The sequence below is a fragment of the Trichechus manatus genome, unplaced genomic scaffold (assembly GCF_000243295.1).
Source record: "Trichechus manatus latirostris isolate Lorelei unplaced genomic scaffold, TriManLat1.0 scaffold00127, whole genome shotgun sequence".
NCBI lineage: Eukaryota > Metazoa > Chordata > Mammalia > Sirenia > Trichechidae > Trichechus > Trichechus manatus.
Window position 1 is genome coordinate 7281591 of NW_004444063.1, and position 15811 is coordinate 7297401.

General features: G+C 36.5%; 1 protein-coding gene across 3 annotated transcripts in view; it reads left to right on the top strand.

Moving 5' to 3' along the window:
• The window catches only part of FNIP1 (folliculin interacting protein 1), a 159597-nt gene that overhangs the window by 109186 nt on the left and 34600 nt on the right, over nt 1–15811 (top strand). For all 3 annotated transcript variants that reach the window (XM_004384755.2, XM_004384756.3, XM_023739017.1), the window contains 4 exons: nt 1229–1300; nt 1907–2042; nt 2570–2771; nt 6249–6334. In XM_004384755.2, the coding sequence (XP_004384812.1) occupies nt 1229–1300; nt 1907–2042; nt 2570–2771; nt 6249–6334 (496 nt within the window). The remainder of the gene's footprint in view (nt 1–1228; nt 1301–1906; nt 2043–2569; nt 2772–6248; nt 6335–15811) is intronic.

Genomic DNA, 15811 nt, shown 5'->3' on the forward strand with positions numbered 1-15811 from the left:
GCTGTGGAAACAAGAGAGTAGATGAGTGCAATTGATGAGGGTATGGTTAAAAACAAACAAAAAACAGTGTTTAGGAAGTTTAAGACCTTAATTCCTTTTTGCTGAATATGTTCTTAAAGCTTCCAGAACTGAGTTATCAGTAGAAGTTACATTTTCATGAAATTTTGGTTTTTCATTTCTTAACTCATTGTGCTGTAATGATTTTAACTTTAGAATCCTAACCCAAATTTTAGTATGAAAGTTATTTCTTATAATACTAGTAGGAATTTCTTATGTGACACTGTCTTGTTTCCATGGCTGACAGCTTTTGTACAATAGTTCACCAATTGCAGAAAAATTATTATTCTTGTAAGATTTCTGATCTACACTATTCCATAAGAAAGATTATTCTTAGAGCTAAGATTTAGATGAACAAGCACCATTATAATGTTCTGTAAAAGGCATATATGAGTATTTTGTTTATATTATTAAATTGATGATTGTAGTATATGTGTTCATGCTTCTGTATTCAGGACTCTTAATTAGTCTCTATGTTTCCACACATTTCAGTAGGTTACCTAGCATTGTACCCTTCTGGGAGAAATTATCAGTAGAACGTGAACAAATTTTCTCCTGTTGCTTTCAGATTGATGTCAATTTCGCCCTTGATTCTTGTTTTAGTAAATATTTCCTCTACAAATACGATATGAAAAATACGTATTTATTATAGAAAAACTTGAAAATAGGTAAAAATTTATATTAGCCATCTTGCCAGCTAGCGATAACTATGTTATTTTTTTAAACTGGATTATACCATTCAAATAGTTTTCTTAAACTTTTTGTTATGAAGAATTTTGAACATACAGAAAAGTAGGCTGAATAATAGAGTTAATGTTCATATACCTATCACTTACTCCCAGCAGCCAACTTACTTTTTTTTCAGTTAATAGTATATTGTGAGTATCTTTTTATTTCATTGACTATGCTTCTGAAATATGAATTTTAGATACTCTTTCTTTAGATATTATGTCATAGATAATTTTCATCATATCATATGTCCAAATCTTCAGATAGATTTCCAAGCTTGTTCAACTGAGTAATAGCTCTTGGTGTTGGGTTGGTGTCATGCTATTGAAAAAAATAAAGGAATGCAATGAAAGGAGCATGATTTAATTTGCTATTTAAAAGGAGCAACATCACCCTGAATAGCAGTATATTTTGTAGTTGATAGTTTTGTTTTGATTCACAGTTCACAGCAATCCAATGGACATGCCTGGAAGAGAGCTGAATGAGGACAGAGACAGTGGCATAGCACGCTCTGGTAATGCCAGATTCATGTAATAATCCAGTTTATAATGAGAGTACTGTTGCTGCATTGATTTCTTTTTCAACCTTGCATTTATCATCAGATTTTATGTGCACAGTTTGTTAATATTTGTTATTAACCTTACAAGAGAATTGTGAAAAGAGCAGAGAGAGAGAGAAAGATCTTTTAAAATCAACATGCTTATTTTTAAATGTTGAGAGTTGTTTTTTACTTTTCCCTGTGTCTGGTGGAGTGTGGCCTGAAAGAATGCATGCTGACCTAGGCCTAGCTAGTATGAGAAAAAAGTATTGCTCAGGAGACTGCTTAGAAACCACCTGACTTAGTCTGGTGGCCAACAGGATAAAGCCTTATTACAAAGATTTTCTTCTGTGGTGGGAGGAATGTCAAAAGGAGATTGTTTCAGAGTTTCTGTTACTATCTGATCTTTCTACTTTGGAACCTTGCTCCAACAATTTTTTTTCTTTTAATGGGAATTTTAAAACAGGCTTGCTTATGAAGCCAAATGAAAGATTCGAGTCACTCCACTCTTACTTGTTAAAAACAAGTTTTTCATTTATGCTCAGTGGTTATTGACTTATACTTGTTCTCCTAATTTAACAGCATCTCTCAGCAGCTTGCTTATCACTCCGTTTCCCTCGCCAAACTCATCGCTTACCCGAAGTTGTGCCAGTAGCTACCAGCGACGTTGGCGACGCAGCCAAACCACAAGTTTGGAGAATGGGGTGTTTCCTAGATGGTAAGTTGGAAGGTAAAACAGGATAGCATAGCTCCTTGAACACAATTTTGTATGTTTTTTTTGGAGGCTGGATGTATTTTTTGCTTTTTAAGTCTGGAACTGAAAACTTAGTATTGCACATTTTCTTCCTTTTTTCCTTTATCTTTGACTTTACTCTGTAATCAAAAGGAGAGACATATGGATCCTAGAACAGTTAAGAGATTATCCTAGACTCACCTATAAACCTTGAAATTTAGAAATTTTAAAGCTGATTATGATTTGGGATTACCTACGTTTTCAGTGACTTCTAACTGGACAAAAGTGTTCCCAGTCTGACTCTAGTAAAATCTCTCATAATAATGTAAGCATGAACGAATAGCTAGTAGATGTTCTAAAACAATATATAATTGATAAGAATTTTTAGGTTTATTTGATAAAATAGCAGACGACCTTTAGCTCAAATAAATAGTAGAAGACTTTTAGCTTGCCTGCATTTAATTGGCAAGAAGATTGAATTACCATTAATTATGTTAAAAATTATTTTTAAGGTCAATAGAAGAAAGCTTTAATCTGTCAGATGAAAGCTGTGGCCCTAACCCAGGAATTGTGAGGAAAAAGAAGATTGCAATTGGGGTAATCTTTTCATTATCCAAAGATGAAGATGAAAATAGCAAATTTAATGAATTCTTTTTTTCACATTTTCCTCTCTTTGAAAGCCACATGAACAAGTTAAAGAGTGCAATAGAACAGGTAAGCAGAGTGATGTTATTGACTTACTTACACCCTTTGTTTTCTTTTGAGTCTTATTCTCCTTATTAAGCAGTATTGTTTATTCATTTGGCAGAAAAATGAATAGGTACTATGCAGGTATCCTACAGACCACTTTGGGAAATGCAAATAGACTTCAACCCTGTTTAAGGTGTTTACTGTCTAATAAAAGATCTAAAATCATTCATCCATTTGTTCAGTAAATAAGTATTTCAGGTAATATGTAATATGGTAGGTACTGTTCTAACAACTGAAAGTAAGTTGTGAAGGAAAAAAAGAATGCTCCTGACCTCATGGGACAGAAATCAAACGAATGTATAATAATCAAGGTGGTAATAAGTGCTGTGGAGAAAAATAAAACAGAGAAAGATATATAAGGAATGCTGGTAGAAGGATTGCTGTTTTTCATAGGATGTTAGGAAGGCCTCTGACAAAATGACATTTGAGCCAGAGATCTGCAAAGTAGTGAATAAGTGAGCCACAACTATTAGGGAGAAGAATAGTCTAGGCTTGGACAAAGGTCCTATGGCAAGAATGAGCCTGATACTTGAGCAACAGTAAGGAAGCCAAAGTGGCTGACTTGGAGTGAGGAAGAGAGATGAGGTCAGAGAAGTAGCAGGTGACCATCTCAGGTAGGGCCTTATTAGGATACCATGCTAAGAACACTGACATTTACTTTTAAGAAAGACAGGAATCCATTGGAGGGTTTTGAGTGGAGGAATGATGTTATTTATGAGGATCACTTTTGCTCCTAGTGGAGAATAGATTTCTGGGGTAAAAGTGGTTGTTGTGGAAGCAGTTAGGAGGCTCTTGCAATAATTCAGGTGAGAGATAGTGGACATTTGAATCAGTGTAGTGATTGAATTGATGAGAAGTGGTTAAATTCTGGATATATTTTAAAGATAGAGCTAACAGGACTAGCTGGTGGACTGAATTGGGATGTGAGAGAAAAAGAGCAATCAAAGTTGACTCAAGATTTTTTGCCTGAACAGTTAGAAGGGTGAAGTTTCCAGTAACTGAAATGGGAATGATTGCAGATGGAACAAGTTTGATGAAGGATGTTTAGGAGTTTAAGATGCCTATTGGACGTCCATGTGGATATGTGAGTCTGGAGTTAAGGGGAGAGGTCCAGGCGAATATAATAAATTTGATAGTCGTCAGTGTATAGATGGTATTTAAAGCCATGAAACTGAATGAGATAGAGAAGACAGGAGAGGAGGTGTTATGCTTGAGCTGTGGAGCATTTCACCAGTTAGAGTTTGAGGAGATGACAAGGAACCAGCAAAGGAGACTGAGAAGAATCAGCCATTTAAATAGGAAGAAAAACAGGAGAGAGTAGTTTTATTGGGAAGCCAAGTGAAGAAAATGTTTCGAGAGGGAGAGTGATCAGTTGTGTCAAATGCTGATAGAAAGTGTATATAATACAAATATGTAAAGCAAGAATATTGTGAAATACAAGATAGAACATAAAGAAGGACAAGCAAAATTTCTTGGGTGTTCTTTTGGGAAGAAGTTTCATTTAGACTGTATCTTGAAGGATGTCTAGAACTTTTTAAACATAAAATTTTGAAAATTGGGTACAGCATAATAGCAAGAAAAATTGATATTCTTGCCACCCAAAGAGAACTCATTAACATTTTGCTGCAAGTCTTGTCCAGAATTTTTCTAGCATATTGTACTTTTATTTGGTTGGGATTGTACTGCATCCATACTTTTTGAATTACACACCCATTTTTAAAAAACTCATCATCATATGCATTTTTCATGTTATTATAAATAGTTCTTAAAGAATGTATTTTAGTGGCTTCCTGCAGTTTAAGTAACCAGTTTCCTATTAGACCATTTCTGCTTTTTCACAGTTGTAGCTGTACTGTAGTTAACATGTTGATATATTTTTCAGATCATATTTTAGAAGAGGTTCCTAGAAGTTGAACTAATAAATCGGTGGCTATAGCTTGCTTCCTATGACAGAGTGCGGAAAAGAAGGGGTATGAAGAGGAGTAATAGTTAATGGGTACAAGATCGTGTAGAATCTGGAATGTTTGCCAGAAACTATTGACTTTGTTTTCAAATTGTGCATTAGGAAGGTTAATTTGACAGTATGTTTAAAAGAGACTATAATAAGAGGCCAGAGGTGGGAAGATCGATTAGAATTGTCTAGAAAGCATAGGATGCATTTCATTACTCAGTAGTGCCTTAGGATCATCTTTCCATGGAGAAAACACAGTTGTTATTTATTCACATTGAGTCTTGTCAAATGATAACTAGAAAGATCATTAGCAATACGTTTTAACTGAACAAATGAGTAAAGTAGCTTTTCATTTACAGTAAAACAGCTTTTTTAAGAAATTAGACACCAGTGACATTTTCCTCAGTTGGCTTCTGCCCCATTTGGTAGTCTCTTTTTGTCAGAGTCACTATACACATTATTTTAGCTGTGGCAGAATTGACATTTTGAGTTTCTTGGAGCAGTGATTCCAGCTTTATATATATTCAGGCACTGAGAACTAAGTGTTGTGTGTTTAATGTTTTAATGGTTTGGCCATTCCATAACCTAAAGTGTACATTGTAATACCTCTGGTTGTCTGGCTGTTTGTTCAAGTTTAGCATCCTGTTCCTTATTAAAGCTGAAAGACAAAGCTGAATGAATGAGTACTTTTACATAAACAAGTAGGACTTAATTTTAAAAGTTACTGTAGTAGTTAATTAATGGTAGAATGCAGTGAACATTGGAGTATCCAAAGGAAATTATCATTTAAGGTCAGTTTTCAAACTATTCACTTGTTTTTTTGAAAAAAGAAAAGTTAGGGATTATGTTTTTAGAAATTTTTAATCAGCTATTAATTATGTAAGTAATATATAATATTCTTTTTGAAAAGTCTAAAAATTTAAAGATAAAGTTCTTTTTGACATCTATCTCCTAATCCTAATTCCCTTTTTATCTACCTAGCACAAGACTTCTCAGCCTCAGCTAAATGTTTATAAGAAAATTCTAAGAATATTTTAAGCAAATATCACTAACAATTTGAAATGTGTTTCAATAGAATCTTCATATTAAAGATTTTTAAAAAGATTTAGTTAACAGAAGCTTCATCTGTGAAACACAAGAGGAAACCATGAACTATTGCTATGGAGTTGTTATTGTTCTATTTGGGGGCGGGGAGAAAAAGTAGTTTTATGAAACCCAGAAACTGTCAACATCAGTTGCGTGTTGACATTTTGTGGTTTGACAGTTGCAATAAAAGATTCAACATTTGAAAATTTTGAATTTTCTTAACAATCTTCAGTGACCAAAATTACAGAAGAAAAAGCTACTGTAAATACGTGCTTTTTTTTCTTTCTAGATAAAAATATTGGTAGAGTGTTGTGTAAATATGTGACTTCATTTTTCACTTCTTTTTTTCCCATGTTTTACACATGATCAGTATTAGAATTAACTATTTAATGATTGTTTTCAAGGCTATGAAAATGAGCCGGAGATCAACTGATGCCAGTCAGAGGAGTTTGGCATATAATCGAATTGTTGATGCCCTAAATGAATTCAGGTACATATTCTCTAGCTTTTCATAATACAGGGTTTTCGAAATGTACACAGGAAGATTTATTTCTTTTAACTTGTTATAATACAATTTACTTCTTTAAATTTTTTTTTGCCCCATAGAAATAAGGGTAGAATTCAGTAGACTGTTGACTCCTATCTGCTTGAATCTCAAATGTGCTTAGAATTCAAGCACAGAAGGCTGCTTTGTCCTTTCTTGGGCTCCTAAATAAAGGAACTGGTTAAGTGCTATTTAACCAGTGATAGTAACCTGATGTTCTTAGATACATAGAATACAGAGATACTTGGATATAGGGAACATGGCCTTGATGTTCCAGATAGCTCTGTTGCTTGTTCCTTTCTCTAGATTTGGCATAGTGTAATAGTCTTTCTGCCATTGTTTTCTAGCTCACCAGAGCTTATGCCTGAAACCCCAGCAACTATTGTAACTGCACTCTCACTACATGTCAGGCAGACATTTTGCAAACGATCTTGTATTGGGACTCATACTAAGTGATTAATGTGTGTCTGTCTCATAGAGATTCAGTTCAGATCTGCTTCATCCTCTCAATCTTTACTTTTTTAGACTGAAGAGAGACTATAGCACAGACAGTGAGAACTCAGACTTTAGTATCCAACAGACAGACCTTTGTTCTAACCCTAGCTCTGGCATTTACTACTCCCCATGAACTTGGGCAAGTCCATTAGCTTTTCTGACCCTTAGTTTTCTTGTCTACAATCTGTAAATTCAATTTATTGATAATATAGTAGGCTATTATAAGGATTAGATGAGATAAGGTATGTAAAGAACTCAGCAAAATGCCTGACATTAATGATACCACTGTTTTCTATGGCAGGTATATTCTAGAGCTGTGCTTCCACCTCTTTAGTCATTCGCATCCCATCTTAAAATTTTGCCAAATCTGCATATCACCTATGCCATTTTATTTAATGTTTCTTTTTAAATTCACGCTCTTTTATACCTAAATAAATTTATTTCAAAATGAGATTTCAGATATTATTGCTCTAGAATAGGGGATCAATATTCTTTGCCATAATAAGCTAACTGTGGAAATGAATGCATAATAATTAAAATAAAGTATTTATTGGTGTACCACTTATGGTCACCAGTTGTCCAGGTACCTCAATTTTAGAAAAACTGATGACGCTTTTGTACATTGAAGACTGTAAGGTCCCTTATTGGGGCAGGGATCTTCTGGATTATTTGTTTAAATGGACCAGCGCATTTTTATTGTTGTTTGCCTGTCTGTGGGCACGATACTTTTTGCCTCCTTCTCCAAGTGGCAGGGTCAGTTGCGCAGATATGGTACAGCAGGGCAGGTCTAGCTGAAGAGGAGTTGCTGGGATGGGTTGTTTGTGGCACTTACTACGGCCACCAGGGTGGGCCAGTAATCATTGCAGGGCAGGTTCCAGTAGACCTTGCCTGGGCTGCTTGGTGGTATGATGTTCAGCACACGGTGCAGGTAGGCAGGATGGAGGGGGGGAGATTGTGATGTGTGGAGTTAAGATGGGCGTGGGAGAGAGGAGACGAGGAACAGGAGCCAAAAACATACAAACAAAAAAGAGTGCTAGGGGAGCTTGCCATTGGAGTAGAGAGATGAGAGACTACGAAATGGAGAAAAACGAAAAAGAAGAAGAAAAAAAAGAAAAGAAAAAAAGAATAAATAAAAATTAGGAAGAAAAAAGAAAAGCAAAGCTCCCAGGGATCCCACTGGTGCGGCTGCGAGGTCTGGGGAAGTTGCTCCCAGGCCGTGAAGTACAGCCTGGCTAGAAGGGGTAGAGGTGTCACTCAGCGCCAGGTATTCAGGGGACAGGAGGAGAAGGAAAGTATAGAGAGATGAGAAACTGAGTAATGAAGAAAGACAAAAAGGGAAAAAGAGGGAGAAGAAAACAAAACAAGAAAAACTCCCAAAAAAACAGAAAAAAGAAAGAAAGAAAGAAAGAAAAAAAGCATGGAAAAGAAATGCTCTCAGGGATCCCTTTGCGTGTCTGCACAAACTGAGGGGGTAGGTCCCAAGCCGCACAGTACTGCCCGGCTAGAACGGGCTCCCAATTGGAGAAAAGAAAAAGAAAACAAACAATTCAAAACAAAACAAAAAAAAGCCCCGGAATCCCACCAGTGTGGCAGCACGGGCTGGGAAACAGTTTCACATTCGAGTGGTGTTTCACAGCCTTTCAGGAAGAAGCAGAGGTAGCGCACGGAGCCAGGTGTATGAGAGAAAGGAGGGGGAGGTGGTGAGAGGTAAGGAAGAAATCTAAAGAAGTGGAAAAAAGCAACACCAGCAGCCAACAAATGTGGGCAGGTGGGATCCAAGCAACACTGGGGTGAAGCTGGTTCTTCCCAGCCAAGAGACTGTGGCCGCAGGGAGCAGAGGAGGCCGAGTAGGGGTGAAGAAGGGTGGGGGATGGGAAAGCGTATATCACTGGTTACCGGTTGTTCTGTCTTCTCCTGGAAGCTCTTTGAAGCTGCTTTCTAGTACCCCTTGTTCGCTGATCTCTGATACGAGTCCAAGATGTTGGATCTGTGCTGCGGTAGCTGACAGGGGACCTCTGCATATATCTCTGCTCACTCTGTTCTCTGTCAGTTTCTTATTCCATTTGGTGCTTGGCTGGGTTCTTTATCTCTTCATTTGATGCTTAGGGTTTCAGGATTGACATGAATCTGTTTGACTTAGTTTTTCAGATCTTTGCTGCGGAGGGACAGTGCGGTGCTTCTGCCTATAGCGCCATGTTGCCCGGAAGTCGGATCAGCACGTTTTTAAATGAGAACCTGTTTTAGCTTGTGGTATTGCAGGCTGTAGGCATGAAGTGTGTGTGTGTGTGTGTGTGTGTGTGTGTGTGTGTACTTTTTATATGTGTGTGTGTGTGTATATACATACATTTTTAAATGGAGGTGACTAAGGAGTAGTATATTTAGTAAATATGAGAAAACCTGTGTTTGTTTTCAGCTCTGCTCCTTTTTTAATTCGTTTTTCTCATCTTGTTTTAATTAAGCCATAGTGAACGTAAATCTCATTTCCTCTCCCAAGAGGAGAGTTCATTGCTTCTGTACCATACTTTAAATTTATATGCTACTTCTGTTTCATAGTCCGTAGTGTTCTAGAAACTTTGAGTTTATGATAAAATAACTTATTTCCTAAATAAAAGTTATGTATAGAAGAGTTTTGTATAATTTTTGTAATGGAGTTACAGGCAACCATTAAATAGAAATTGTATGGTAAAACCTAAACTGATACGGAATATTTTACCATGTGTCATGGATTGAATTATGTCCCCCAAAAAATGTACGTTATCAGTTTGGCTAGGCCATGATTCCCAATATTGTGTGGTTGTCTTCCATTTTGTGGTTGTAATTTTATGTTAAAGAGGATTAGGTTTGGATTGTAACACCCTTACTAAGGTCACATCCCTGATCCAGTGTAAAGGGAGTTTCCCTGCACCACGTTTTATCTCTCAAGAGATAAAAGGAAGCAAGCAGAGAGTTGGGGACCTCATACCACAAGAAAGCAGTGCTGGGAGCAGAGCACATCCTTTGGACCTGAGGTCCCTGTGTGGAGAAGCTCCTAGTCTAGGGGAACATTGATGAAAAGGCCAAAGCCTTTCCCTGGAGCTGATGCCCTGAATTTGTACTTTTAGCCTACTTTACTGTGAAGAAATAAATTTCTCTTTCTTAAAGCCATCCACTTGTGGTATTTCTGTTACAGCAGCACTAGATGACTAAGATACCATGTTTGTACTTAATTTAAATTGAAAAGGTTTACTTTATGATATTGTATAGTAAATCATCTGTTGAATTATTGAGAGGGAAAAAATTTCTAATCATCCATTTTATTAAACATAATTTTTAGGATAAAATACATTAGAAGTGAATTTAATAAATCTTATTTTTGTACAGTCAACTCAATGGTTAGGGAAAATCTAGAGAAAAACACATTAGAGAGTTTAATTTCAACTATATTTCCTTTTTGTCTTGAAAGGAAATAATTTGCACAGGCGAACCATGTTAGAGGTGATATTTCTGCCATATATTTTATTTTAACATATTCATTTTAGTCCTTTAGTAAGTTAACACATGAAGCATGACAACAAATGCCATATTTTAAATCAACTTATTTCTTTAGTTCACTAGCATCTTCATTGTTTATATATGAATTGTATGCGAAGTTATGCATTACTTCATTTGTTCATACCTAAATTGTAAGAGTTCAGATTATTACATTTCAGATGCCATTTATAATTAAATCAAGGCATATTATGTAAATGTTTTTGATAGATAAAGCATAGGGAAATAAGTATGTTTCTTCTAGCATTCCTAGAAAGAATGTAGAGCAAATTTAATGAACTGACTGATGGGCAGTCTATCTTCATAACTTCTCAATTTATGTAGACCTCTTTGTATGCTTCTAAAGTCTTTTTTGTGAAAACACACAATACAATGATTTTATGAATGTACGATAATATAAATAATTTTAATGTCAGGATTTTTGCTTGAGATGAGAATTTCTTTGAGGTGTATCTTTTAATATAAATGTTAAGATAGAGTCTGTACAATTCAAGGAGGTAAATTATACTAAGCTGCTTAAACCAAATGTTGCTGGTTTAGGCTTGCGTAGATAAATTTTCTATCAATTGATATGATATCTCATTAAGTGCTGTACAGTAAAGGGGAAAGAGGGCCACCTTACGCTCAACATAAGTGTTTTTCTGTTTTTTCAATGTTGAATGAAATCTTTGAGACTAGTGTAATAGTAGGTGGCAGAACTTCTCCAACCAGCACACATATTACTTGGCTTCTTTGTATTTACAACTGCTATTTGAATGCTTTTAACCCTTTGCCATTGAGTCGACTCTGACCCATAGCAACCATATAGGACAGAGTAGGGGTGCCCCGTAGAGTTTCCAAATCTGTAAATCTTTACAGAAGCAGACTGCCACATGTTTCCCCAGAAGAGTGGCTGGTGGGTTAGAACCTCTGACTTTTTAGTTAGCAGGCGAGCGCTTAACCACTGTGCCGCCAGGGCTCATGCCTTTAGGCTAGACAAACCCTCTCTAGTTTGCCACAGGCTCCAGCTCTCCCAGTTGTATTATACCCATATATTGTATAATTTTGTGCCTTCCTGGCCCCTGAAGGCTATTAAAGTTTGGACTTTTGTTTTAGGGGGTTGTGAATTATATTCATTATCCTGTATCTTATTCTTATATAGTCTGTAACTCTGGTCTGATTCTCCTGCATTTTCTGAAGTTATCCATGGTGGTGTCTGAGGAACCAGCTCTGAACAGGCTGAATAATAAATAACCCTCTCTCTTTTCTTCTGTAGTGTTGTGGGTAGGAGTGAGTGGGGGACAACAAAACAACAGTAAGATGGTAAATTCCAAGACATGGTTAGCCTTTATATCCTGTATTTCTTGGCCATTCTGTATTACCAGTTAAGAGTGTAAAATAAATAAATAGCTTTATTTCACATATATATATTCTTGAATATTTTATTGACTCTTTTTGCTTTTCCTTTAAAATCAGTTTGTCAATATCTAAAAAATAACTTACTGGTATTTTGATTGATTGCTTTGAATCTGTAGACGGATTGGGATGAATTGACAACAACACTGAGTATGCCTGTCTATGAACATGGACCATCTCTCTCTTTATTTAAATTTTTTATTTCTTTCATCAGAGTTTTATAGTTTTCCTGTTATACATCCTGTACGTATATTGTTAGATTTGTTGTTGTTGTTAGACGCTATCTAGTTGGCTCCTACTCATTGTGACCTTATGTATAAGTGAATGAAACATTACCTGGTTCTGTGCCTTCTTAATGATTATTGGTATGTTTGAGTCCATTGTTGCTGCTCTTGTGTTGATCCATCTCATTCAGGGTTTCCCTCGTTTTCTAGCAATCAGTCTTTCCTGATGACTTGTCCGAAGTCTTCAGGTCATAGTCTCATCATGCTCACTTCCTAAGGAGCATTCTGGTTATATTTCTTCTAAGACTACTTTGTTCTTTTGACAGTCCTTGGAATATTCAATATTGTTTGCTACCACCACAATTTGAATGCATCTATTCTTATTCTGTTGTCCTTTTTCATTGTCCAGCTTTCACATTGCATATGAGGCGATAGAAAAGACCATGGCTTGGATCAGGTGCGCCGTAGTCATCAAAGTGAAATTTTTGCTTTTTAACTCTTTAAAGAGTTTTTTTTTGCAGATTTGCCTAGTGCAGTACATTATTTGGTTTCTTGACTTCTGCTTCCATGGATGTTGATTGTTGATCCAAGTAGAATGACAGCTTCAATTTCTTCTCCATTTATCACGATGTTTCTTATTGGTCCAGTTGTGAGAATTTTTGTTTTCTTCACATTCAGGCATAATCCATACTAAAGGCCGTAGTCTTTGACCTTCATCAGTGAGTGCTTCAAGTCATTGTCATTTTTGCGAGCAAGGTTTTGTAGTCTGCATATTGCAGGGTGTTTGTTAATGAGCCTTCCTCCAATCCTGATGCTGTGTTTTTCTTCATATAGTCTAGCTTCTTGGATTATTTGCTAAGCACATGGCTTGAATAAGTCAGGTGAAAGGATACAACCCTACTGCACACCTTTTCCACTTTTGAACCACACAGTATTCTCTTGTTCTGTTTGAATGTCTGCCTTTTGATCCATGTATGGGTTCCACATGAGTACAGTTGAGTGTTGTGTTATTCCCATTCTTTGTAATGTTATTCATAATTTGCTATGATTCATACAGTCGAATGCTTTTGCATAGTCAATAAAACACAGGTAAACATCTTTCTGGTATTGTCTGCTCTCAGCCAAGATCCATCTGACATCAGCGATGATACGCCTCCCTCCGCATCTTCTTCTAAATCTGGCTTGAACTCTGGCAGTTCCCTATCAGTGTATGGCTGCAGGCTTTTAAAAATTATTTTCAGCAAAATTTTGCTAGCGTGTGATATTAATGATATTGTTCGATAATTTCTGTGTTCTGTTTGATCCCCTTCCTTTGGAATGGGCATGAATCTGGATCTCTTTCAGCCCATTGGTCAGGTAGCTGTCCTCCAGATTTCTTGACATAGATGCGTGAGTGCTTCCAGCCTTGCATCCGTTCATTGAAGCATCTCAATTAGAATTTCATCAATTCCTAGAGCCTTGCATTTTGCCAGTACTTCAGTGCAACTTGAACTTCTTCCTTCAGTACCAGCAGTTTTTGATCATATGCTATCTCCTGAAATAGTTGAGCATCAACCAGTTCTTTTTGGTGCAATGACTGTGTGTTCCTTTCATCTTCTTTTGATGCTTCCTGCATCTTTCAGTTTTTTGCCCATAGAATCCTTCGTTACTGCAAGTTGAGGCTTAATTTTCTCTTCAGTTCTTTAAGCTTGAGAAATGCTTCATGTTCTTCCTTTTGGTTTTCTAACTCCAGGTCTTTGCACATTTCATTGTAATACTTTACCTTGTCTTCGTGAACTGCTCTTTGAAATCTCTTCAGCTCTTTTATTTTGTCATTTTTTCCATTCACTTTAGCTGCTCTGCACTTAGGAACAAGTTTCAGAGTCTCTTCTGAGATTCATTTTGCTATTTTCCTTCTTTCTTGTCTTTTTAACAAGTTTTCACTTTCTTCATGTATGATGTGCTTGATGTCTTCCCACAGCTTTTCTGGTCTTCAGTCACTAGTGTTCAGTGTGTCATATCTGTTCTTGAGATGATCTCTAAATTCATGCAAAATATATTTAAGGTCGGACTTTAGCTCTTGAGGACTTGCTTTGATTTTCTTTAGCTTCATCTTGAGCTTGCACGTGAGCAGTTGATGGTCTGTTCTGCAGTCGGCCCATGGCTTTATCTTGACAGATAAAATTGAGCTTCTCCATTGTCTCTTTCCACAGATGTAGTTGATTTGATTCCTGTGTAATCCATCCAGTGAGGTCCATGTGAATAGTTGTCAGTTGTGTTGTTGAAAAAAAGTATTTTTGATGATACATAAGGTTGGGTCTGCGCTGAGGAATGGGCTCTTTCGCACTTGTATTTTGAGTGCCTTCCAATCTGAAGAGGGTCGCTGTGAGTCAGAATTGACTCAACAGAAATGCGTTCCAACCTGAGGGGCTCATTTTCCAGCACTGTATCAGACAGTGTGCTGTTGTTATTCTTAAAATTTTCATTGGCTGATTTTCAGAAGTAAGTTACCAGGCCTTTCTTCCTAGTCTTAGCTTAGAAGCTCTGCTGAAACCTGCCCACCATGGGTGACCTTGCTAGTATTTGAAATACTAGTGCCATTGCTTCCGGAATTATAGCAGCACACAAGTCACTGTACGGCAAACTGACAGGTGGTGGTTGCCCTAGAATTTGCAGTATACCTGTGTAATTAATGTAAGTCTACTTTCAAGTAACACTATAACATTTCATGGGTAGTGCAGATACCTTAGAGTATTCCCAATTTCTCTCTCCTGTCCTTTATAACATTGTTGTCGTCCATTTCGCTTTTCCATTAGCTATAATCACCCAATACATTGTTGCTATTATTACTTTGAACAGACAGTTATCTGTGAGGTCTATTAAGGAGAAAAATAGAAGATTTTATTTTACCTTCATTTATTCCTTCTCTAATGCTTTTCCTTTTTTTATGTGGATATGAGTTTCTGATCTATATCATTTTTCTTCTTTCTGAAAAACGTCTTTTAACTTTCCTTGCAAGGCAGCTCTTCTGGTGACAGTTTTCTTCTGTTTATGTTTGTCCGAGAAGGTCTTTCTTTCTCCTTCACTTTTGAAGGACAGTTTCACTGGATACAGAATTCTAGGTTGGTGGATTTTTTTCTTTCAACACTTTAAATGTTTCTCTCCACTCTCTTCTTGCCTGTAAGATTTCTGAAGGTAGGTTCGATGTAATACTTGTTCTTGTTCCTCTATAGGTGGGGTGTTTTAGTCCTCGCACTTTTTTTAAGTTTTTCTTTTTGTCTTTGGTTTTCTGCAGTTTGAATATAATATGCCTAAATATAGGTTTTTTTGGTTGTTCTTTTGTTTTTGTTTGTATTTATTTATATTTGGTATATTTATCTTGCTTGGTGTTCTCTGAGCTTCCTGGATCTGAGGTTTGGTGTCTGTTGTTAATTTTGGAAAGTTCTTGGCCATTGTTGCTTCAAATATTTCTTCTGCTCTTTTCTTTTTTCTCCTTCTGATATCCCCATTATGTGTATGTTACACCTTTTGTAATTATCCCACCATTCTTGGATATTCTGTTCCATGTTTTTCATTCTCTTTTCTGTTTGCATTTCAGTTTGGGAGGTTTTTACTGACATACCTTCAAATTCACTGATTCCTTCGTCACCCATGGCTTGTCTACTTATGATCCCATCCATCAAAGAAATTCTTAATTTCTTTTGCAGTATTTTTTATTTCTAGCATTTCCTTTTGATTATTTCTTTGAGTTTCCATCTCTTTGCTTTTGTAACCCATCTGGTCTTGCATATTGTCTGCTTTC